The sequence below is a fragment of the Eretmochelys imbricata genome, chromosome 9 (assembly GCF_965152235.1).
Source record: "Eretmochelys imbricata isolate rEreImb1 chromosome 9, rEreImb1.hap1, whole genome shotgun sequence".
NCBI lineage: Eukaryota > Metazoa > Chordata > Testudines > Cheloniidae > Eretmochelys > Eretmochelys imbricata.
Window position 1 is genome coordinate 47,191,042 of NC_135580.1, and position 21,996 is coordinate 47,213,037.

The 21,996-nt window shown below is 44.1% G+C and overlaps 2 protein-coding genes across 8 annotated transcripts in view; one reads left to right on the top strand and one right to left on the bottom strand.

The window, feature by feature from the left end:
• WDR33 (WD repeat domain 33) overlaps positions 1-11,510 on the top strand; it is a 104,134-nt gene extending 92,624 nt beyond the window's left edge. For 6 of the 7 annotated variants that reach the window (XM_077825494.1, XM_077825495.1, XM_077825498.1 and 3 more), the window contains 6 exons: positions 330-432; positions 691-1,141; positions 5,071-5,237; positions 5,354-5,446; positions 9,573-9,758; positions 10,852-11,510. In XM_077825494.1, coding sequence (XP_077681620.1) covers positions 330-432; positions 691-1,141; positions 5,071-5,237; positions 5,354-5,446; positions 9,573-9,758; positions 10,852-11,081 — 1,230 coding nt within the window. In that variant the 3' untranslated portion in view covers positions 11,082-11,510. Of the gene's footprint in view, positions 1-329; positions 433-690; positions 1,142-1,235; positions 3,507-5,070; positions 5,238-5,353; positions 5,447-9,572; positions 9,759-10,851 lie in introns of those variants that run through there. The other variant, XM_077825501.1, reaches the window with a different exon arrangement.
• Positions 11,511-18,511: 7,001 nt separating this feature from the next.
• SFT2D3 (SFT2 domain containing 3) lies at positions 18,512-20,917 on the bottom strand. Its single transcript, XM_077826472.1, has one exon. It carries the CDS (start codon positions 20,663-20,665, stop codon positions 20,021-20,023), a length of 645 nt encoding a protein of 214 aa, XP_077682598.1. The 5' UTR covers positions 20,666-20,917; the 3' UTR covers positions 18,512-20,020.
• Positions 20,918-21,996: the final 1,079 nt, after the last annotated feature.

The window sequence follows — 21,996 nt, forward strand, 5'->3', positions numbered from 1 at the left end:
TCAGTTTTAAATTACCTTTCAAACCAGTAGAAGGTATAAATACTGTATATACATTCTCACTCATTATCTCCCCCCCTCCCCCGATATTCACATTGAGTAGCACACTTTACTTTACAAGTAGCTCCATTTGATTACTTGAAGATATTGGATATTAGAATCAAATGGTTACAAGATCTATGAATGTTTCTGTATTTAGCATTTGAAGATATATGAAGATGTCCACTGTGTATGTAACATTTATCAAATTTGTTACTGCCTTCTTGCTGTAATTTTGAGAGTTAATATTGTGTATGATACATGGGAACCACATGGCCTCTTGTGTTTTGCAGGAAGGACAGAACCCAGGTCCCCCACCATTGATACCAGGACTGGGGCAGCAGGGAGGACAAGGCCGTCTCGCCCCTCACAACCAAGGACCTGGTCCTAATAAAGGTAACTAAACATCTTAAGTAACCCTCCAAAGAGAGTCAAATCTAGTGAGGTGCCTCTAGATGTATGAAGGCCCTAACACAGCATGTGGGATAGATACACATGGGGGTTATGCTCAGGACTGGCAAGAATATGGTGGAAAACCTCCCAACAAATTACTTAGTGTTTCAATGTATGTTTTCATAGAATTGTAAAAACCAGAAAGTTCCCTAGACTGTTTTTAGAAAACATTACAGAAATCTGCTGTGTCTTTCACTTCAGGTGACAACCGTGGCCCACCAAACCATCACATGGGCCCTCTCTCAGAAAGAAGGCATGACCAAAACAGTGGTGGTCCAGATCATGGTCCTGAGAGAGGGCCATTCCGAGGTGGCCAGGAGTGGGGTGATGGTAGGGACAACAGGGGCCTGCCTGATAGACGAGGACCTCACCCAGATTTTCATGATGATTTTGATCGACCAGATGATTTTCATCCAGACAAGCGATTTGGCCACCGGTTGCGTGAATTTGAGGGGCGAGGTGGCCCACTGCTACAAGATGAGAAATGGAGACGAGGTGGCCCAGGGCCCCCCTTTCCCCCTGATCACAGGGACTTTGAGGGAGGGGGCCCAAATCGTGGCCCTCCTGGGCCTTGGGAAGGACGGAGACCCTCTGATGAGAGATATCCACGAGAACCTGAGGATGCAAGATTCCGGGGAAGACGGGATGAAAGGTAAGAACAAGTTCATTTGGTGCTTTTGGGTAAAGGTAACTGGAGGGGATCTTCCTGCCTGGTTTCCTTTTCATAAGGAGTCTATCTATTTCAGATTTATAAACTGGAAACCAATAAGGAAATGAAAACTCTAATGTACCTGAGTATAGAGTCCATAAAATCATTCAGTAATAGAAGAGAACTTGAAAAAGGTCATTGCACACAACAGCTTCAGTGCCTGTATACAGTAAGTAAAGAGAAGGGAGGAAATCTGTAGAGAAGATCGGGTGATGCAGACCGAAGATTTGAGATCATATTGACAAGAGTGAACAGGAAACTGGAAAGTCAGAGATTTCCATATTAAAGCGACAAACTTTTGAACACTAGATATGGAGATTGATACTTTGCCTCCAATCACAAACTACAGCATGAGTACAGAGTATATCTGAGTGAGATGAAATATACAGTTAGGGAGCAGGAACAGTGAGCCTACTATCAAGTACAAGGGGTGGATACGCCCTCTGTTGGACTGTCAAGACTATTTTCTCATGTTTTTGCTCTTAGAAGTCTTATTTCGCTTTCTGACATATTTCTTTCTCACTACCAGTTGAAAAACACAAACAGAAATAATCTAGTTTCCTAGCAATAGTCATCTCATCACTCACCAAGTTGCCCTGAGTAAACCTCAAAGGGAAAAGTTTTGCTTCTAGTTAATCACTAAATATGGAGTAACTCCTTAAACGTCTGTGAAGTTCACTGACATTGAAGTTACTCCACATTTACATTAGTGTAATTGAGAGCAGAATTTGGCTTCCAGGATTTAAACCTCTCATTAACCTACTGCATATGTATATATACACATATATATATTTGTAAAAACTTATTGTTTTCTTCACATAATGTACAATCCTCTCTTTTAGTTGGCTTTTTAAATAATTTTCTTAGATTCCTTTTACTTTACATCTATACATCTCTCCCTTTAGCTACTTGCTACCTAACTTGTAAGATGTACCTTCCTATTGTGTGAGGAGTATGAAAAGAAATGAACAATAATTAAACAAAGGTAACCTCTGAACACCTTTAAAGATAAATTAGAGTAACTAAAAACAGAGAACTCCAGAGCTGAATGGTCTAAATCACAGAATTCTGAAAGAGGCAGCAGACTAAATTAAACTATAGTTGTAGCTGGGTTTTTTTAACCCTTTGTTGGAAGTAAGGTCGGGGAACTGGGAAGAAGCTAATGTGTCATTCTGATTTTAAAAAGGCCTCAAGAGAAGAGTCGAGGAAACTGCAGACCTGTAAGTTTGACCTTTGAAGTGGGAAAGGTTCTATTGTCACAGTACCAGGGATCAAAATAAGAGAGCAGTTTTACAGGTAGATTGGTTAGAGACAATCATCATAGAACTGTAAGAAGTATTATGATTAGCAAACTTAAATTATTTGAGCAAGTGAAGGGATGAAATAGACATTAAATACTGGAGATTTTATGGGGTGATCCCAAGAATTCCAAACCACTCATTCCACTTAGTTTTGAGTTTAAACACCATAATTGGTTTGATTATGTATGAGTGGTATGTATGTGTTTCTCTCTTTCTCTCTCTCTCTCTCTCTCTCTGATTTTCTGTCCTTTCATCTGTGTCCTGTTCCTACTCCACTTGTGCACATCAACATGATGCTTCTGCTGCAGAGACTTGCCTATTTTTTTCCTGTTATTTTGCACAGTGTGTAGTTCTGTAAATTAAGTTCCTGTGTCTCATGAAAGAAGATTTGAGACTTGTCAGACAGAAACTGAGCCTTACACCAGTCAGGGTTTCATATGTGACTGTGATTTGAAAAAGGGTGTTTATGAGCCCAAATTAAGGGCTATGACTGTGTCCAGCATAGTGATGATAGAACTCCAAACTGAATTCTTTGGCCATTAAATTGCTTGAAAAACAGGAAGTAAGGCATTGATCCTGGCTGTCATAGGACCTTGTCTTGTGATCACAAGAACTCACAAGCTAAACAGCTTCAGACAACCTAGTCAGTATTTAAATGGGAGACCCTCTAAAGAACACTTAGGATTGGTCTACATTAGAGAACTGTGCTGTTCCAAGGTTAAATAGTATTGCTAAATGTTATGGAACCATTTGTTCCTGAAACTGTTCAGTTTGTCTGCCCTAATAATCTAAATTACTGTAAAATAGTTCATTGTCCATGCGCAGAACTCCCTTCAACCACTGCTGTACCTATCCAGGCACAGCTTCCTCATCTCTGTATTGTGTTTGTCTTTTCCAGCAGGTGGAGATCTATTGTGTTAATTTAAAAAAAATGTATCACCAAGTTCAAAAATATTGTATTGTGTTATGACTACTGTTACAAATATTTAAATTTGTAATTATAAGGTTACTGTTGTTAAAATCCTAAATAAAAGTATTTAAAGCTTTGCTTGTAATAGGATGCACTGTGTCTTTAATGAGATGGGGGAAGGGGATGTTGCACAAAGCCAAGACAGTCTGAGTACCACCTCTGCTGCAGTTTGGCTGGTATGGAATTGGGATGGGGTGGAAGGGTGTGAACCAGTGGACAGAGACAATGCTCTGAGTTGTCAGAGCAGTCACAGTAGGGTGGCCAGGAGTATTGTGGAACTGCAGTGTGAGCACTAATTGAACCTAGAGTAGCTGCACCACCTAAACTTTTCATTTATGCTGGTACAGAAGCTATTCTGAGCTGGTGTGCACTGAAACAGTTACAACAAACTGAGCTGGTGCACTCTGTTGGAATTGTACTTAGACGTGCGAAACATTACAAACACCTTTGTGCAAGGACACAGTGTTTTACATACATTCCAGGAGTTGTAAATACCAAAATTTCCACTCCATGCGTCTGATGAAGTGGGCTGTAGCCCACGAAAACTTATGCTCAAATAAATTTGTTAGTCTCTAAGGTGCCACAAGGACTCCTCATTGTTTTTGCAAAATTATCTAGTGTCTAGATAAGACTCTCTAGATTCCACAAGAAGTGGTGCAGTAGGAGACACTCTTCTCTCTGAAGAAATTCTGAATTAATATCTCAGCATGGTGATTGTGCTTCTTTAAGATAAGATGTAAACCAAAGTCCTGATCACATCAGGTCATTAAAGATCCCCTGGTACGTCTTACAAGGAAGTGTTACTTCACTGCCCTGACCAAAATGATTTTGGATAACTATATTCTGCCAGGCTAAATCCCCCAGTATTTCAACTGAATAAACTGTTCTTCATGTTGCAGTATATTGCTATGCACTGTTAAACAGTTGCCATCACCACAGAGGTGGCTGCACTCCAGAATCAGTTGCTAAATTTGTAAATCTTACAGAGACCCTTTGGGATAAAAGGTGCTGTATAAATTTAAGATAATTTTATGCCAGCCGAAGAAACCAAATTGAGTAAAATTCAGGAATTAAAATTCTTCTGTCTAGCCATGGAATGACTCTCTCTTGTTACTTGTATTTTTACTTGTGGTTTCATTACTAAGGAAATGGCTTTTTAAAAAAATACAAGTGCCAGCACATCACATTTTTAGGAATTTCACTTATCCCAGATGGAAAAAAAAAGGGAGGGGGCCCTGAACTTGAAACGCTCCTTACCCACACCCACCATCCCTCCCTAACCTTTCATTTTTCATTAAATGGACAATGTCTACCTGAAGTCTAGTCCAGTGTTTTTCTCTCCCTTGTTCCTATGTGAAAGTCTGAACAAACAACAGGAGGAAATTGAAGAGGGGAAACAATGAAAATGAATAAGCACAAAGTAAACAAGAAGTTTTTTTTCCCAACTAATCTCTTCCAGTGCTAATAATTATAGGTGTTGTAACAATAGTAGGTAAACATTTCAGACACAAGTTTAATTATTAAATTGAAAATGACCCTTTAGTTCATTAGTGATTAAATTCTGCATAAAAACCACGTTTGTACCGTGTTCTTTCTTGCAGCTTTAGAAGAGGAGCACCCTCAAGACATGAGGGGCGGGGACCCAGGGGAAGGGATAGTTTTCCTGGTCCGGAAGACTTTGGGCCAGAAGATAATTTTAACTCGTCAGATGAGAACTCAAGAGGAAGAGATCATGGTGGTCGGGGGCGAGGTCGAGGTACTCCAAGAGGTAAGTGAACATTCTTCCAAACTGAAACCCATGTGAAAGTCAGTGATGATAGCGCAGAAGTTGTTAATATAGTTAATGAGTACAGTGTCTCATGTCCTATGTTTCTTACTTTGCAGGAGGCCGAAAGGGTCTACTTCCCACTCCAGATGAGTTTCCCCGCTTTGAAGGAGGGCGGAAACCAGAATCCTGGGATGGAAACAGAGAACCAGGTGAAAACTGGGGTATTACCATTGTGATTGTCTAGTCTGACCTCCTGTATAACACAGGCTGTAGAACTATCTTTAATTAATTTGTTTGAACTGGAAAAATATCCAATCATCATTTCCAGTGATGGAAATCTTTAGACACTGTCTTTAGAAAATGGCTGGTAACTACTCTTATATAGCTGTTACTTAAAGCAGGAATTTACAGAACAGTTCTATCATCTCTCATTCTGTTGATCATTCTCCTTCAGTCCTTCCCCATTAGCAACACGATGCTACTTTTTCTGTTTTCCAAAGTTATTCAACATGTAATGGACTCTATATGCAGCTGTCCCATCAAAGACTGAACTTGGCCTCCCTCTGTCCCTTGAGTTCTGAGTTTAGTTTGAAGTACATAAGAACATCATAATGGCCATACTGGGTCAGACCAAAGGTCCATCCAGCCCCGTATCCTGTCTACCGACAGTGGCCAATGCCAGGTGCCCCAGAGGGAGTGAACCTAACAGGTAATGATCAAGTGATCTCTCCCCTGCCATCCATCTCCACCCTCTGACAAACAGAGGCTAGGGACACCATTCCTTACCCATCCTGGCTAATACCCATTAATGGACTTTTAATCCCCATGAATTTATCCAGTTCTCTTTTAAACCCTATGATAGTCCTAGCCTTCACAACCTCCTCAGGCAAGGAGTTCCACAGGTTGACTGTGCGCTGAGTGAAGAAGAACTTCCTTTTATTTGTTTTAAACCTGCTACCCATTAATTTCATTTGGTGGCCCCTAGTTCTTACATTATGGGAACAAGTAAATAACTTTTCCTTATTCACTTTCTCCACACCACTCATGATTTTATATACCTCTATCATATCCCCCCTCTTAGTCTCCTCTTTTCCAAGCTGAAAAGTCCTAGCCTCTTTAATCTTTCCTCATATGGGACCCGTTCCAAACCCCTAATCATTTTAGTTCCCTTTTCTGAACCTTTTCTAATGCCAGTATGTCTTTTTTGAGATGAGGGGACCACATCTGTAGGCAGTATTCAAGATGTGGGCATACCATGGATTTATATAAGGGCAATAAGATATTCTCCGTCTTATTCTCTATCCCTTTTTTAATGATTCCTAACATCCCATTTGCTTTTTTGACTGCCACCGCACACTGCGTGGACATCTTCACAGAACTATCCACGGTGACTCCAAGATCTTTCTCCTGATTAGTTGTAGCTAAATTGACAGGTTTCAGATTGAGTTTGTGTGTGTGGTTTTTGGAGGGGGGTGAGGGGGTGAGAGAACCTGGATTTTGCAGGAAATGACCCACCTTGATTATCATACACATTGTGAAGAGAGTGGTCACTTTGGATGGGCTATTACCAGCAGGAGAGTGAGTTTGTGGGGGGGGCGGAGGGTGAGAAAACCTGGATTTGTGCTGGAAATGGCCCAACTTAATGATCACTTTAGATAAGCTGTTACCAGCAGGAGAGTGAGTTTGTGTGTGTATGGGGGTGGGGGGGTGAGAAAACCTGGATTTGTGCTGGAAATGGCCCACCTTGATTATCATGCACATTGTAGGGAGAGTGGTCACTTTTGATAAGCTATTACCAGCAGGAGAGTGAGTTTGTGTGTGTGGTTTTTGGAGGGGGGAGAGGGAGTGAGAGAACCTGGATTTGTGCTGGAAATGACCCACCTTGATTATCATACACATTGTGAAGAGAGTGGTCACTTTGGATGGGCTATTACCAGCAGGAGAGTGAGTTGGGGGGGGAGGGGGGCGGAGGGTGAGAAAACCTGGATTTGTGCTGGAAATGGCCCAACTTGATGATCACTTTAGATAAGCTATTACCAGCAGGACAGTGTGGTGGGAGGGGGTATTGTTTCATGGTCTCTGTGTGTATATACTGTCTACTGCGGTTTCCACGGTATGCATCCGATGAAGTGAGCTGTAGCTCACGAAAGCTCATGCTCAAATAAATTGGTTAGTCTCTAAGGTGCCACAAGTACTCCTTTTCTTGTAGCTAAATTAGCTCCCATCATACTGTATATATAGTTGGGGTTATTTTTCCCAATGTGCATTACTTTACATTTATCCACATTAAATTTCATTTGCCATTTTGTTGCCCAATCACTTAGTTTTATGAGATCTTTTTGAAGTTCTTCACAGTCTGCTTTGGTCTTAACTATTTTGAGCAGTTTAGTATCGTCTGCAAACTTTGCCACCTCACTGTTTACCCCTTTCTCCAGATCATTTATGAATAAGTTGAATAGGATTGGTCCTAGGACTGACCCTTGGGGAATACCACTAGTTACCCCTCTCCGTTCCGAAAATTTACCATTTATTCCTACCCTTTGTTCCCTGTCTTTTAACCAGTTCTCAATCCATGAAAGGATCTTCCCTCTTATCCCATGACAACTTAATTTACATAAGAACCTTTGGTGAGGGTGTCAAAGGCTTTCTGGAAATCCAAGTACACTGTGTCCACTGGATCCCCCTTGTCCACATGTTTGTTGACCCCCTCAAAGAACTCTATTAGATTAGTAAGACATGATCTCCCTTTACAGAAACCATGTTGACTTTTGCGCAACAATTTATGCTCTTCTTTGTGTCTGACAGTAAAGAATAAAATTGTTTCAACTAATTTGCCCGGTACTGATGTTAGACTTACCAGTCTGTAATTGCCAGGATCACCTCTAGAGCCCTTCTTAAATATTGGTGTTACATTAACTATCTTCCAGTCATTACAATAGAGCCCATTCCATATTGCCTGTCACAATCATCCTTTTAGACCTCATTCAGTTATAGAATGGCTGGTGCATTTGTCTTTTTGTCAGATCATATGTTTTGGGCATGTATTAATACTAGGATAATCTTTTTCTGAAGCTGGATCACTGGGGGTACCTTCCCTATCCACTGGATAATGTTTATCAGCTGCAATGATGGTAGACAGTTTATTGACTTCAGAATTGGTGGTAGTGTTGATTAAACAAAACAATATGAATGGGGATTCACGATGAGGTTGAAACTTGCAACTGGAACTTCATAGAAAACTAATGGAAAAATCATGATACAAATCTCAAGTGAAGGAAAAGTTGCACACCTGGATTTCAGTGCTCAAATCCTAAAAAAAGAAGTGCCAGAACACATGATTTTGACAAGCCACAACATCACATGCTTTAGCGGTCATTTTCCAATATTTTTAGCATGAATAATTATTGGTTTACTTTACAACTATCTGAAGTACCAGAACATCATTCCAGCTCCCTAAAAAAGTGCCAGAATGGCATTCTGGAGCGTTCTGTCCTGACTTGAGCAGTGCTTGATTTTTGCCTCTTTAAAATTTGAGGATGTTTTTGTTTGAAAGGAATATTTTTAAGCCTGTCCACTGCCCCTTCTGCCTTAGGCCTTATCTACACTGGCACTTTACAGCGCTGCAACTTTCTCGCTCAGGGGTGTGAAAAAACATCCCCCTGAGCGCTGCAAGTTTCAGCGCTGTAAGGTGCCAGTGTAGACAATGCACCAGCGCTGGGAGCCGTGCTCCCAGCACGGGTACCTAACTCCCCTCGTGAAGGTGGGTTTTTTTAAAGCGCTGGGAGCGCTTTCTCCTAGCACTGTGCCACAACTACACAGCAGTGCTTTAACGTTGGGAGCGAAGATATGCCCTTAGAATCTTCCTTTTCAACCTGATTCCCTCATTTGTTTAAATTCAGTTTATGTGCTCACTTCACATCACATGTTTCCTACCACCTGGTCTTTCTGCCACAAATATGAAATTGCAACTAGTCTGGTGTTCTATGACAGCACACGTTTATCTTTCCTTCTACTCATACATTCATTCATCTATAAAGATGCAGTTATTTGTCTGTTAATTATATATTTTTTTCTTGGGGTATCTTTAGAAATATTGAACGGAGGTATATATGTGCACCTTAAAGAGCAGATACTCTGAAAAGTTAAGAACTGGTTCATGTGTTTTCTGAACAAGGGCAGTAAGAGACATGTCCTTGCCATGTGTGAAATTGCTAAAGAATGTAGAAAGCATATACGTTTATTTTGGTCTCTTTTTACACAGAGGAAGAATGTTAGATTCCTTGTGCCCATCAGCTGCATGTTACTCATGACTTTGTCTTTTCTCCTCCTGGTCAGGTTCCCGTCAGGATCACCCTCCTCATGATGGACAGTCTCCCGCCAGCCGAGAGCGTTCTTCCTCACTTCAGGGTATGGACATGGCCTCACTGCCACCACGCAAACGTCCCTGGCACGATGGACCAGGGACATCTGATCACAGAGAAATGGAAGCTCCAGGTGCACCTCCAGAGGAGAGAGGCAAAGGTAAGGGGTAACTAACTGGTACTGAGAACTTCACATAGCTTTATACTATTTTCACAGAGTGCACTTCTGCAGAATTCCTCATGCAGGCCAAGGTGCTAAAGCAGAACTAAGGTTTAGTTTGATAAAGAAAATTTGAGTAATGCCTTTTCAAATGCAGGCCCTGCTGCCATTAGTCTTGTGGTGGGCAGGTCATTTGAAGATGAATTTATCTAACACTGTTGTAAACGCTTTGAGACAGGAATCATGTTTTCCTGTTTTGTACAGAACCAACCATGCTGTGCCTCTCAAAAGTTTTTGTTAAAGTGGAATAAAAATATTTAGTTATGCCTTAGCTAAGGGGATAGGTGGGCAAAGGATTTTTTCCTCAAATTACTACCCCTGCTGTTTTGGGAAAGAGTCCTGTTTTTCTCTTGCCTTTGGTGTCATATCTAAAGTGAGCTGTGAGGAACAGACAGTCCTCTTTCCTGGGAACAGGAGAAGATGCAGGTCATGCTTACGTCCCACAGTAGACTATAGTATCTCTCAACTGCACCCTCTCAGAACTGGCTAAAGAAGGATAAACCTCTTTCAGGGACACTACTCTAATTCCCTTCATTACCACCCCGAATGGTTGAACAGATGCTGTTACTGGGTTTAGGCAACACCCTATTTAGAATGAGAAGTGTGCAAAACCAGGTCAAAATAGGACTGCTGCCAAGTGAGAGAATCTGGATTTGAATACTTTTATTCAGGGTCTCTCAAGTGTTTGTGAGCCTGTGCACTCCATTTCCCAGTGTTCTCTTATTTAACAAGGTCCTTGCTGATCAATGAGGTGTGGCAGTACTTTAGCTCCAGAGGAATTGCCTTGTTAGCTGCCCCTCTCAAGGACTGTCATATTGATATGAAATCTGTATGTGGTAGGAAAAATTATGTGCTGAGGGAAGAGATGTAAAATTGGAGACCAGTATGTCAAATTTCACATTCTGTATAATCTGAGGGATTGTATCATAGGGGAATTGAGCCCAAACACTTGTCTAAGCCTGGGACAACCCTCAAAAGCCTGAGAGGGATGGGTAAACGATAAAATCTAAAACTAAATGTTCTCCCATTTTAGGACGAGGAAGCTCAGGACCTTCACAGAGAGTGCCAAAGTCTGGGAGGTCTAGCTCTTTGGAGGGAGACCATCATGATGGATTCCACAGAGATGAAGGTTTTGGAGGCCCTGCAGGAGGCAGTAACCCTTCCAGAGGAGGGAGGAGTGGAAGTAATTGGGGAAGAGGAAGTAACATGAACTCTGGCCAGTCAAGGCGAGGAGCATCCAGGGGTGGTGGAAGGGGCCGATAGAAGAGGCTATGACTGGATGATTCCCACTCCTTATTGGACAGTATTTAAATAGACACCTATTGTGGACTCAAGAGAAAGTACTGCTGCAACTCCGCAAATCTGGACTCTTAACTGGGATAACTGAATGTGCATTAGTTCCTAACAAGGATCTTCTCCTAAGATCAAGCGACTGCTGCTAGCAGCAACATGGTAGCTGGCTTTCTATTTCATCCTCTCCACCTCTTTCTCCTCACCTTTTACCTGCATTGTTTTGTAAAGATAAAAGCTGGAATTTTTTTTAGTGTTGTGAGACATGGAGCACCTCCACAGATTTCAGTTCACATCCAGATGGAAACTTGTTTCTATATGTACAGTTTGTCAGAAAAAAAGTTGTTTTTGTATGAATACAGAATGTAATTTGCGCAAAAATTAACAAAAAAATTCAGTGCAGTGTGTGATTCTTTATCTTTACTCTCAACGAAACTACAAAACCCCCCATCTTCTATAGAATGTCCATGTGTCAAGTACATGGCACCATAGGACTAGCTCTAGAAGTCTCTACAGTTCAGTTCCTAATGCCTTAATACAATCAGTTTGGGGTTTATCATGTTTTGAGAATTTTTATTTTTACACCTTTAGCAACATTCATGTGCTATTAAATAATGTTATCTGTTGTGATGAAGTTGAGTCCAGTGCATACATACATACACACACAAAAAACCCCAAACCACACCAATGCTCCCTCTCCTACCTTCCTTAAAGGACATATGTGGAATGCTGTGAAAAGCTTCTTTTGAACTATAGATCATATGAGCAAGAGTCCTAATACAGTTTGCACATTCAGTCTTCATCTGCTCCTGCTAACCCTCATTGATTCAAGCCTTGCAAAGGGATCTGTCCTTTGTTCTCCATGGCATTAATTTTATACCATAAGCGATAGAAATTCAGCAGCTTGATTAACAGGGATGTATTTAATTTTTTCAGAACTGTAGTACACAACACGCTACAGAGAAATGAGGAATGGCCACTAAACTACAAGCTGTTGCATTCTGAACATTTATAAAGGGCAAACCATTGAGCCACCCTGATTTTAAAGAATTTTTTTTTTTTAGTATTCTCCACAGGATTTTGTTTAGTGCCACTGCAACATTACAATTAATTGTTTATTCCATTGAATTATTTGCATTTCATAATAAAGTTGTTTACAAATTATGGTGTTTCAGTTATCACCATAACATATGAGATTATCTGGCTTCATCCACCAGGATGTCTGTCTAAAGTATTTCTAAGATAGCTACCTAAGTAAACCCTAAACCTCATTTAAGAAATTAGTATTACATAGAGCTAGCCTCTTCCTGGGATCAAGCTTCCCACCCATAGCATTAAGAAACAAGATCAAGTGTGGGAGTGGCTGATAGTGCAAATATGAAAAAGATGATCAAAATACCATTAGTAATTCTTTTTTTTACAAGCCTCTTCATCAACAGTTCCATCTAGGGTAAATAGTACATTAAGGAAAAGCAAGTGTAGCGTGGAGGGAGCTTGTTTAAGGAATCTTAAGGAAAGAGTAAATTGATCCTTGCTATGTGAGTGTGGGCTGTGGCAGCCACTCCTTCACCCACTCATTTTGCCAAGCCATCTACCATGGTCTAATTGGGTTATGTATAAGAAAGGTTTAAGATATTTGTAGGAACTCTATTTAAACAGACCAAAGCATGGATAATGGAGAATTGCTATGATCTTCACATTCCTGCTCTCAGCAGCTGTAGTCTTCAGATATATGCTTCTATTGTACAGAATGGTTTGGACTGAGTCACATGGTAGTGAATAGGAACACTGCCTAATTGTTTTATTGCAAATACAGTGACATAAGAAATGCTCCAGAATGTTTAAAGTAGTAAGCTTATAAAGTTTATTATACTATGGCCGAAGAGAGAAGTGGCCCTAAGGAAATGACATGCACAGAACAGTTTAGCAGACTCTTCCGAGACACACTTGATACAGGCTAGTGGCTTCTTGCTTGAAAGAAAAGGTTAAATTTTTATATGGGGACTTCTGATGAAGGTTCTAGCTTATCTGTGTAAATTAATTTCTGTAGCTCAAAGCAGATCCTAGTTGTGTTAGGATGTAATAATGCGGAAGATAAATATTGGAATTCAAACAGCTAGAAGAAAAGAGAAACTCAGGGCGTGGCTACACTTGCGAGTTAGAGCGCATAAAAGGAGCCCTGGGCGCACTAGCTCACTACCTGTCCACATTACCCAGGCACGTAGAGCTCTCTTGACTCCGCGGCTAGAGTGCTCCTGGTACTCCACCTCAGCGTGTGGAATAAGTTTTGTGTGCCCCCGCTGGAGCGCTGTGGTGCCAGGGTGGACGCCCTGGGTCTGTTAGTGCGCTCTAATCGGCCTCCAGAAGTGTCCCACAATGCCTGTTCTAGCCACTCTGGTCATCACTTTGAACTCTACTGCCCTGCCCTCAGGTGACCAACCATCAGACCCACCCTTAAAATTTTCTGGGAATTTAGAAAATCCCCTTCCTGTTCGGTCAGCCAGGCATGGAGTGCTCTCAGCAAATCTTTCCAGGTGACCATGCCTCCACATGCCAGGCAATCCCCAGTATGAAGCAGTGGCAAGGTGCTGGACCTCATCAGTGTTTGGGGGGAGGAAGCTGTCCAGTCCCAGCTGCACACCAGGTGTAGGAATTACGATACCTTTGGGCAGATATCAAGGGACATGATGGAAAGGGGCCATGACCTGGATGCACTGCAGTGCAGGATTAAAGTGAAGGAGCTGCTGAATGCCTACCACAAAGCCCAGGAGGCAGCCATTCCTGTGCTGCCCCTGCAACCTGCCGTTTCTACAAAGAGCTGGACACGATACTTGGGGGTGACCCCACCTCCATTCCGAGGACCACCATGGACACTTCAGAGCCCAGGCAGGAGGAGGAGAAGCAAAGTGGGAGCAAGGGTACTGAGGCAGAGGAAGACACCGTGGAATCCCTAGATGCATGCAGCCAGTAGCTGTTCTCAAGCCAGGAGGAAGGTAGCCAGTTGCGGCAGCCAGTGCTTGGGGAAGGACAAACACCAGAGGAGGTTCCCGGTAAGCAGCTTTTATTTTGGGAAGAAGTTATTCGGTGTGGGCTCTTGGGGCATGGAGGGTTAGGGCAGCATGCATGCCTAGATGCAGAATAGGGCGTTGATGTGCGCTCTCACATTGTGGTAATCGGCCCCAGTGATCTCTTCAAAGGTCTCATCCAGAACTTAGACAATGCACTTGCGCTGGTTTCTCGGGAGAGCCACTGTGGTCCTTAGCCTTACTGGGACAACTTGACTGTGCCACTGTGACGTGAGGGGCAGGGAGACTATATCTGGACACAGGTAAGCTGCATATGGGCCAGGGTGGAAGCTGCATTGCAGTAGAAGACCCTCCCTTGCTTCCCAGGTCACCCTCAGCAGCAAGATATCTTCCAGGACGAACTCCTGTGGAAAATGTGGGGACAGCGTTCAGTATAGGGGCCCCCTGCTGCTGTTGGCTCTCCCCAAGACACAGAAACCCAGAAGACAGTACAGCCATGAAACAATCAGTCACGCCTGACCCTGTGCTTACTCACCATTTTGGGGCTCCCGTGGGTTATGTGCGTTCGCTTTGGGACGGGCAAATTATGCTATTGTGTAGACTGTACTTGTCCTTAAATATGGGGGAATCATTGCTCTGCCTGGTGTGAACAATGCTGCCTCTGTTAAGTGTTGCATTTTGCCTTTACAGATGCAACCGTGAGATCTCAGCCGTCTGTGTTATCACCGACCGAAAGACTCCAAAGAATCAGAAAGAGGCCACATAGAAGCAAGGAAGACATATTGCATGAAGTAATGCAGCATTCAAATAATGAAAATCAAACAGTGCAGGAGCGGCGGGACAGCGAAAGAAGGGTCCACCAGCAGAATGAAGAGCGCCGGCACAAAAACGCAGTGCTCCGGCAGCAAAGCACAGATCGGCTGATAAGCATAATGGAGCGCCAAGCGGACTCTATCCAGGCTCTCATAGCCATGCAGGCAGAGCACTACCATTCCCCCCTGCCCCTGTAGCCCTTTTCCCAAAACTCTTTCCCTTGTGCCCCTATGTCACCTCCAACCCACTTTCCCCAACATCCGGGTTCTTATCACCACCAGCTGTCTCCAACACATGTAGCTTCACCACCCAGCCCTGAAAACTACGACCCTTACCCACTGCACTCAACCCCCATCACCATGCAGTATAGCCATCCTAAAGCGCAGCACTCATTGCACAGCACTCCAGACAGGGAGGCCGAGGATGATAACAGGACATAGGCAAATCTGTGATTGTACCGTTCCCTACCCCATCCCCTTTCCCTTTCTGTTTCCCAAGCAGTTGTTTCTTTTCAATAAATGGATTTTTTGGCTTTGAAAACATTCTTTATTATTGCATAAAGTAAAAGATACTTTAGCCCAGGAAAGAAACAGGCACTGCAAGTCAGCGTAGCACCCAGAGATTCCTACTAACCTTGGAACCCCTGCACTTTACTCCCATTCAGGGCACCAGCCATTACTGGTTGCTTTCAGCCTCAAATTGCTCCCTCAAGGCATACCTATTCCTTGCAGCCCCACGCTGGGCCCCTGTAATAGCCCTGCTCTCTGGCTGTTCAAATTCAGCCTCCAGGTGGTGTTGACCCTCAGAGTTCCATGTCTGTGTGAATTGTTCACCCTTCCCTTCACAAATGTTATGGAGGGTACAGCACGCGGATATAACTGCAGGGATGCTGTCATCAGCCAGGTCCAGCTTCCCATACAGAGAGTGCCAGCAACCCTTTAAATGGCCAAAAGCACACTCCCGTGTCATTCTGCACCAGCTCAGCCTGTTGTTGAACCGCTCCTTGCTGCTGTCAAGGCTCCCTGTGGAGGGTTTCATGATCCCCAGCATTAAAGGGTAAACGGTGTCTCCAAGGATCACAATGGGCATTTTGACGTCCCCTATGGTGATCTTCTGATCTGGGAAAAAAATCCCGGCTTGCAGCTTCCTGAACGGCTCAGTGTTCTGAAAGATGCATGTATCACGCACCTTTCTGGGCCAGCCTACGTTAATGTCAATGAAACGCCCACAGTGATCCACAAGTGCCTGAAGAACCATAGAGAAATACTCCTTCCAATGAACGTACTTGGAGGCTAGGTGTGCTGGTGCCGCAATTGGAATATGCGTGCCATCTATCGCCCCTCCGCAGTTAGGGAAACCCATTTGTGCAAAGCCAGCCACAATGTCATGAACACTATCCAGAGTCACGGGTTTTCTGAGCAGGATGCAATTAACGGCCCCACAAACTTGCATCAACATGATTCCAGTGGGTGACTTTCCCATTCTAAACTGCTTAGTGACTGACCAATAGCTGCCTGGAGTTGCCAGCGTCCAGACTGCAATAGCCACCCACTTCTCCACCATCAGGGCAGCTCTCAATCTCGTGTCCTGGCGCCACAGGGTGGGGGCAAGTTCATCACACAGTCCTATGAAAGTGGCTTTTCTCATCCAAAAGTTCTGCAGCCACTGCTCGTCATCCCAGACTTGGATGACGATGTGATCCTACCACTCCGTGCTTGTTTTGTGAGCCCAAAAGCAGCGTTCCACAGATGGTGAGCATGTCCGTGAATGCCACAAGGAAACTAGTGTCATGTGTGTTACTTGAGTCAGTATCATCTGAGCCCTCACTGTCACTTTGGATCATAAGGAATAACTTGACTGCCAAACGTGACGTGCTGGCAAGACTCATCAGCATACTCCTCAGCAGTTCGGGCTCCATTCCCACAGACTGAAAGGGAAGACAGAGGACCCAGTACAAAAAATGTTGAAAGATGGCACCAAACGTGGACAAAAGTACAGGGATTACTGGGATGCGAACCGATGCATCACGGGGTGTTGGGAGAGGACCCAGAATGCCCTGTACCCCCTGCCCCCTTCCCACAAGCCCCAGCGCCAGAATGGGAAGAGGTGCGCTGTGGGATAGCTGCCCATGATGCACTGCTCCCAATGCCGCTGCAAATGTGGCCACATCAGTGCGCTTGCAGCTGTCAGTGTGGACAGACTGAAGCGCTTTCCCTACTGCGCTCTCCGAAGCCAGGTTTAACTCAAAGCGCTCTACATCTGCAAGTGTAGCCATGCCCTCAGAAGCCCCTCTATCATTAGTTAAGGTCTGGGAAGCTCACTCCATACATCTGAGCCCAACAATGGGAAAACACATAAGAAATGTTAAAAAATTCAAGCCTTCTTTATATAATTAAGAGGACCAAAACCTATATTCTAAAGTAAAACTTTGAGCTCCCTTAAGACAAGTCATGTTGATATGATCACAATTGGTACACAAACTCTTGTTAACTTTAGGGTAATATCTTTAATCCATAATGCAGAAGAGCCACAAGAGCTCTGCTGCTTTTGAGGGGAAGAAAATGTCCAAGAGGCAGAACTAGGCCAACCATAGCTAGTTATAGAACTATGCTCTGCTGTGACCCTGTAGCCTCGGAAGATTAGTGGTTGGAGATTCTTGTGGCCAACCTTTGGTAGTGGGAGGATTCTGTCATCTTCTATATAAGACCCTTTAACAGAGCTGTATGAGAGATTTACTAAGCTTTTGCCCTAAATGTTTTAGCCTACTTTTTAAAAAATTTAATCTCATCCAAGAACTTTAACCTAGGTTTAGTTTAGAAGCAGTCTCACACCGATCTGATATTACACTGACCTAAATCCAAATATTGCTGTGAAAGTAAACAGGAAGACAGATTCAGTGCTGTTTAAAAAAAAAAAAAAACTAGACCTGCTTATGTCTAGATTAACACTTTTGGTATAAAAATGTATTTTATTAAAATTATAAATATTGTACAAAATTTGCTAAATTAAGCATTCATTTACTTTAGTTCTGTGCAAATATTAAATAGATTAAGATAATCTCTTCCTAAGTAGCATCCAATAATACTCAAGCATGTTTTCTGCAATATGCCCAGCCTCTACTAGCCAATCTATTTCTCAAGGTCAGGCTACAAACATCACTGCTAAATAAGCACTAACTGCCCAACTCCTAGAACCAAGGGGCTAGGGAGTTTGCTTGAGCAAGGACTTCAGGGACTGACCCTGCAGTTCTGGAGGCAAAAGCTAGTGTAGCACCATTCTGCAAAGAACTAAAATGATCTCTATGATTTGACTGAAATTTCTTATGATATGTAGGGAATCATGAAAAGAGTGAAAGCATAAGAGGTATACCCTTGCTTGTCAAAGGATATGACTGTGATCCACAACCTCTATGAATGCTACTTATTAAAGGATGTTGTTTTCAATATTTTGAAGGTTACCAGTTGATTTTTTTTTTTTTAAAAGACAGTTAAATAGAATGGGTATCTAAACATTCACTGGACTATCATAAGCCAGTCCAAGATTACTGCAATTACATTTGATCACTACATTTTGACTCTTTATATCAGATTACAATTGCAAAGATGTCACAAAACAACATTTGTGGTAATATACCTACAGCTTCTGATTTTAGGTTTTAACTAATAAAACCCCTGCTACAAAAAAAAGTCAGTATTTATCCAATCAATACAGGATATGGTTAACTTGTGTTCAAGGGCTAGTCAACACAGCAGTAATGCAGACTACAGGTGTGTGATTTCTAAAGTACATATGCTGTGTATTAAACAGGTCTCACAGACCCTGCTAAGGTACATAAAAGGTTCCTTAGTGCACTCTGAGTAGTGCTATCTGAAGTAGCATTACATTAAAACACAATAGGGAAAAATAAAGAGATTACTCATTACAGTATATACACAAAAAAAGTCCAACTCCCACCCCAAATTATTGGACATCTACATAGAATTCAAATTGCTAAAAACAAACATCCGTAAATAAGCTCCGAAAACAGGAGCTCTATAGATACACCCATCTATACAGAACAGATGTTTTTAGGAGGCACCTGGCATCAGTACATCCCAAGCTGGAGTGAATCCTGCAAGGCTCTGGAGTATAACAAAAGCATTATACTATGGGTAGAGTTTAGTATAGACAATATGCTTGGCTCTGTATTCTTACAGGCCACTTCAAAGTGTGAATATCAGCCCTGTGGTCCTACACTTTATGTAGGAATCTGATCATCCTATCACCCATAACAGGACACAGACTCCAGGATACTGCTACAAAGTTCATTTTGCACTGATAAGGCAAAGCCTATACTGATATAGGACTGGGAATGATGGCACAAAAAAATGTTACACATGAATACAGTAAAATAACAAAACAAACCAACAACAACATATAGTCACAGTTGCAGCTTTAGGATTTTAGTTGCACTGTTCATAGGTAGGGAGAAAAATTGTTCCACAGCTCCATTAACACTGGTCCTTGGAGAAGCAAAAATCTTCCCTCCTTTGGTCGGTTTCTTGTCTGTTGTCCACATTAACTGTCAAGTTCGAGTCGTTTTTCCTGAACTTTCCCAAGTAGCTTCTGCGCCTTACAGCCAAGTGTCTTTGTACAGGTCCGCGTCCTCAGGAGGCGCATGCACAGAGCGCAGCTCCCAGGTACCTCCTCCCTCACCACAGCGCACCGGTTGTGCAGGAAAAACTTGCCTTCAATAGGACCAGGACCGGGGGGGAGGGGAAGAACCGCCCCGGCTTTGTCGCTCAGTAACCCCCTGCCCCCCCCGAGCAACAGGACACCCACGCCCCGCTAGGGACTCGGAGCCGCATGTCCCTCGGAGGCAGCCGTGCGAGCCGGGGCCGCGCTGCTGCTGGCCCAAGGCCCTGTATTCAGAAAGGCCGTTGCCCAGCCAGAGAGCCGCGTCTGCCCTGCTGGGCAGCCGAGACGGGCGACCGGCCCCATGGGACAGCAGCGAAGATCCAGCCCGGGGATGGGGCGGGGTCCGCAGCGCTCACCCCGCATCGGGGGCTGCTCGGCGCACGCCGCCCCGCGCCCTCACACGGGCAGGCTTTTGGAGACGCGGCGGCGCACGAAGCCGCCCAGGAGGCCGCCGAGGTAGCGCAGGCCGGCGGGGCCCCCGGGCAGCAGGGCGAGCAGGCAGCCGGCGATGGCGGCGAGTTGGGCGGCGGCCCCGAGCGCGGTGAGCAGGGTGCTGCGCAGGCCGAGCGCGGCGTAGAGGGTGCCGGCCAGGGCGCCGAGGTAGAGCACGGAGCCGCGGCTGGGCTCCCTCAGGAGGCGGCTCGGCCCCCGCAGGAAGCCGGCGGCGCCCAGAGCGAAGGCCGAGCCCAGCGACCAGAGCAGCGCGAACTTGCGGGCGCGGAGCAGCAGCAGCGGCGCGTAGAGCGCGGCCAGGCCGAAGCAGAGCGCGGCCAGCAACAGGCACAGGCCGCTCCCCACCAGCCGCTGCCAGCGCGAGAGCCCCGGCAGCCAGGGGTCCGGCTCGGCCGCCCAGGGCCACGAGCCGGCAGCCGGCGAGGAGGAGGAGCGGCCTGCGGAGAAGGGGCTCAGCCGGCCCAGCCACGTCCCCCCTCCGGCGTCAGCTGCATCCGGCGTCGGCCGCGAGGCGCTCGGGACTGCTGGGCTGGGGCCGGCCTTCGACTGAGCGAGGTACTCCTGCAACTGCCGGTTCAGCTCCGCCATCTCGGAGGGGGAGGGTAGCAACAGGCGGGGAAAGACCCGGATCTGAACGGCAGCGCTAATGGGACCCGTCGCTCTTCGCTGCCCTCAAGGAAGCGCAGCCACATCCGGGTTACTGGGCGTCTCCACAGAGCTCGACCGGCGGGGAGATTACGTTGTCACATGAGACGACTAGTCACGTGACTTTTCCTAGCGTCACGGAAGGGCGTAGGACTAGGGGAGGGCTGTAGTTCTCAGAGCTGAGTCCTGCGGCCGGCGCCCAGCCGCCCCCCACCCCGCCCCGCCCCGCCCCCCCGCACCTGAATCAGTGTGTCTGCTACAAGCTTTAAGACGGTTGTAGAAATTGAGCTGGTTCAACAGCTCAGGGATCAGGGGCTGCCACTGGGACAGCTGAGATGTCCATTAGCTACGTGCAAAAGGCAGAATGAAGGGGGATTTTAATTATGACCTGCAAAGTTTTATATTAAGTTTGTCTTCTTTTCAATATATTTTGGATTGATCAAGGAGGCCTGTAAGAGTTTTTGTTTTCTTTTAATATTATTTATGCTTGTGTTGTGTTTGGTATGTCTGCTCTTAAGGGATTTTGCTGTAAGGTTTCTTGGGAATCTCAGGGATGTTTATTGTGAGCTCTAACAACTTAACTGAAGGGATGATGTATTGAACCTTTAATGAAGTTATCCTTTTCCTCAAATGTTCATTAGGTCTTGGACTTAAAGAAGTGTTAGCAAAGAAGACAAAAAGAGACTTAAACCATCTGAAAATCTCTTCCCTGCTCAAGTAATCAAATTTCAGTCACTTGTTATGATATCTTAATTTTAGGGCTGTCAGTTAATTGCAGTTAACTCACATGATTAACTCAAAAATTAATCACGATTAATTGCACTTATAACAATAGAATACTAATCAAAATTTAATAAATATTTTTGGATGGTTTTTCTACATTTTCAATATTGATTTCAATTATAGCACAGAATACAAGTGCACAGTGCTTACTTTATATTTATTGGTGATTGCAAATATTTGCATTATAAAAGCAAAAAAAAAAAAAATTTTTCAGTTCACCTAATACAAATACTGTAGTGCAATCTCTTTATCTTGAAAGTTTAACTTACAAATTTAGAATTATGTACAAACAAACTGCATTTACAAATAAAACAATGTAAAACTTTAGAGTCTACAGGTCCACTCAGTCCTACTTCTTCATCATCCACTCACTCAGACAAACAAGTTTGTTTAAATTGATGGGAGATACTGCTGCCTGCTTCTTATTTACAGTGTCACCTGAAAGTAAGAAGAGGCGTTCGCATGGCACTTTTGTAGCCAGTATTGCAAGA

Bases quoted from the DNA above. Each gene is read 5' to 3' on its own strand.
- SFT2D3 (XM_077826472.1), bottom strand. From the start codon at position 20,665: ATGGCGGAGCTGAACCGGCAGTTGCAGGAGTACCTCGCTCAGTCGAAG.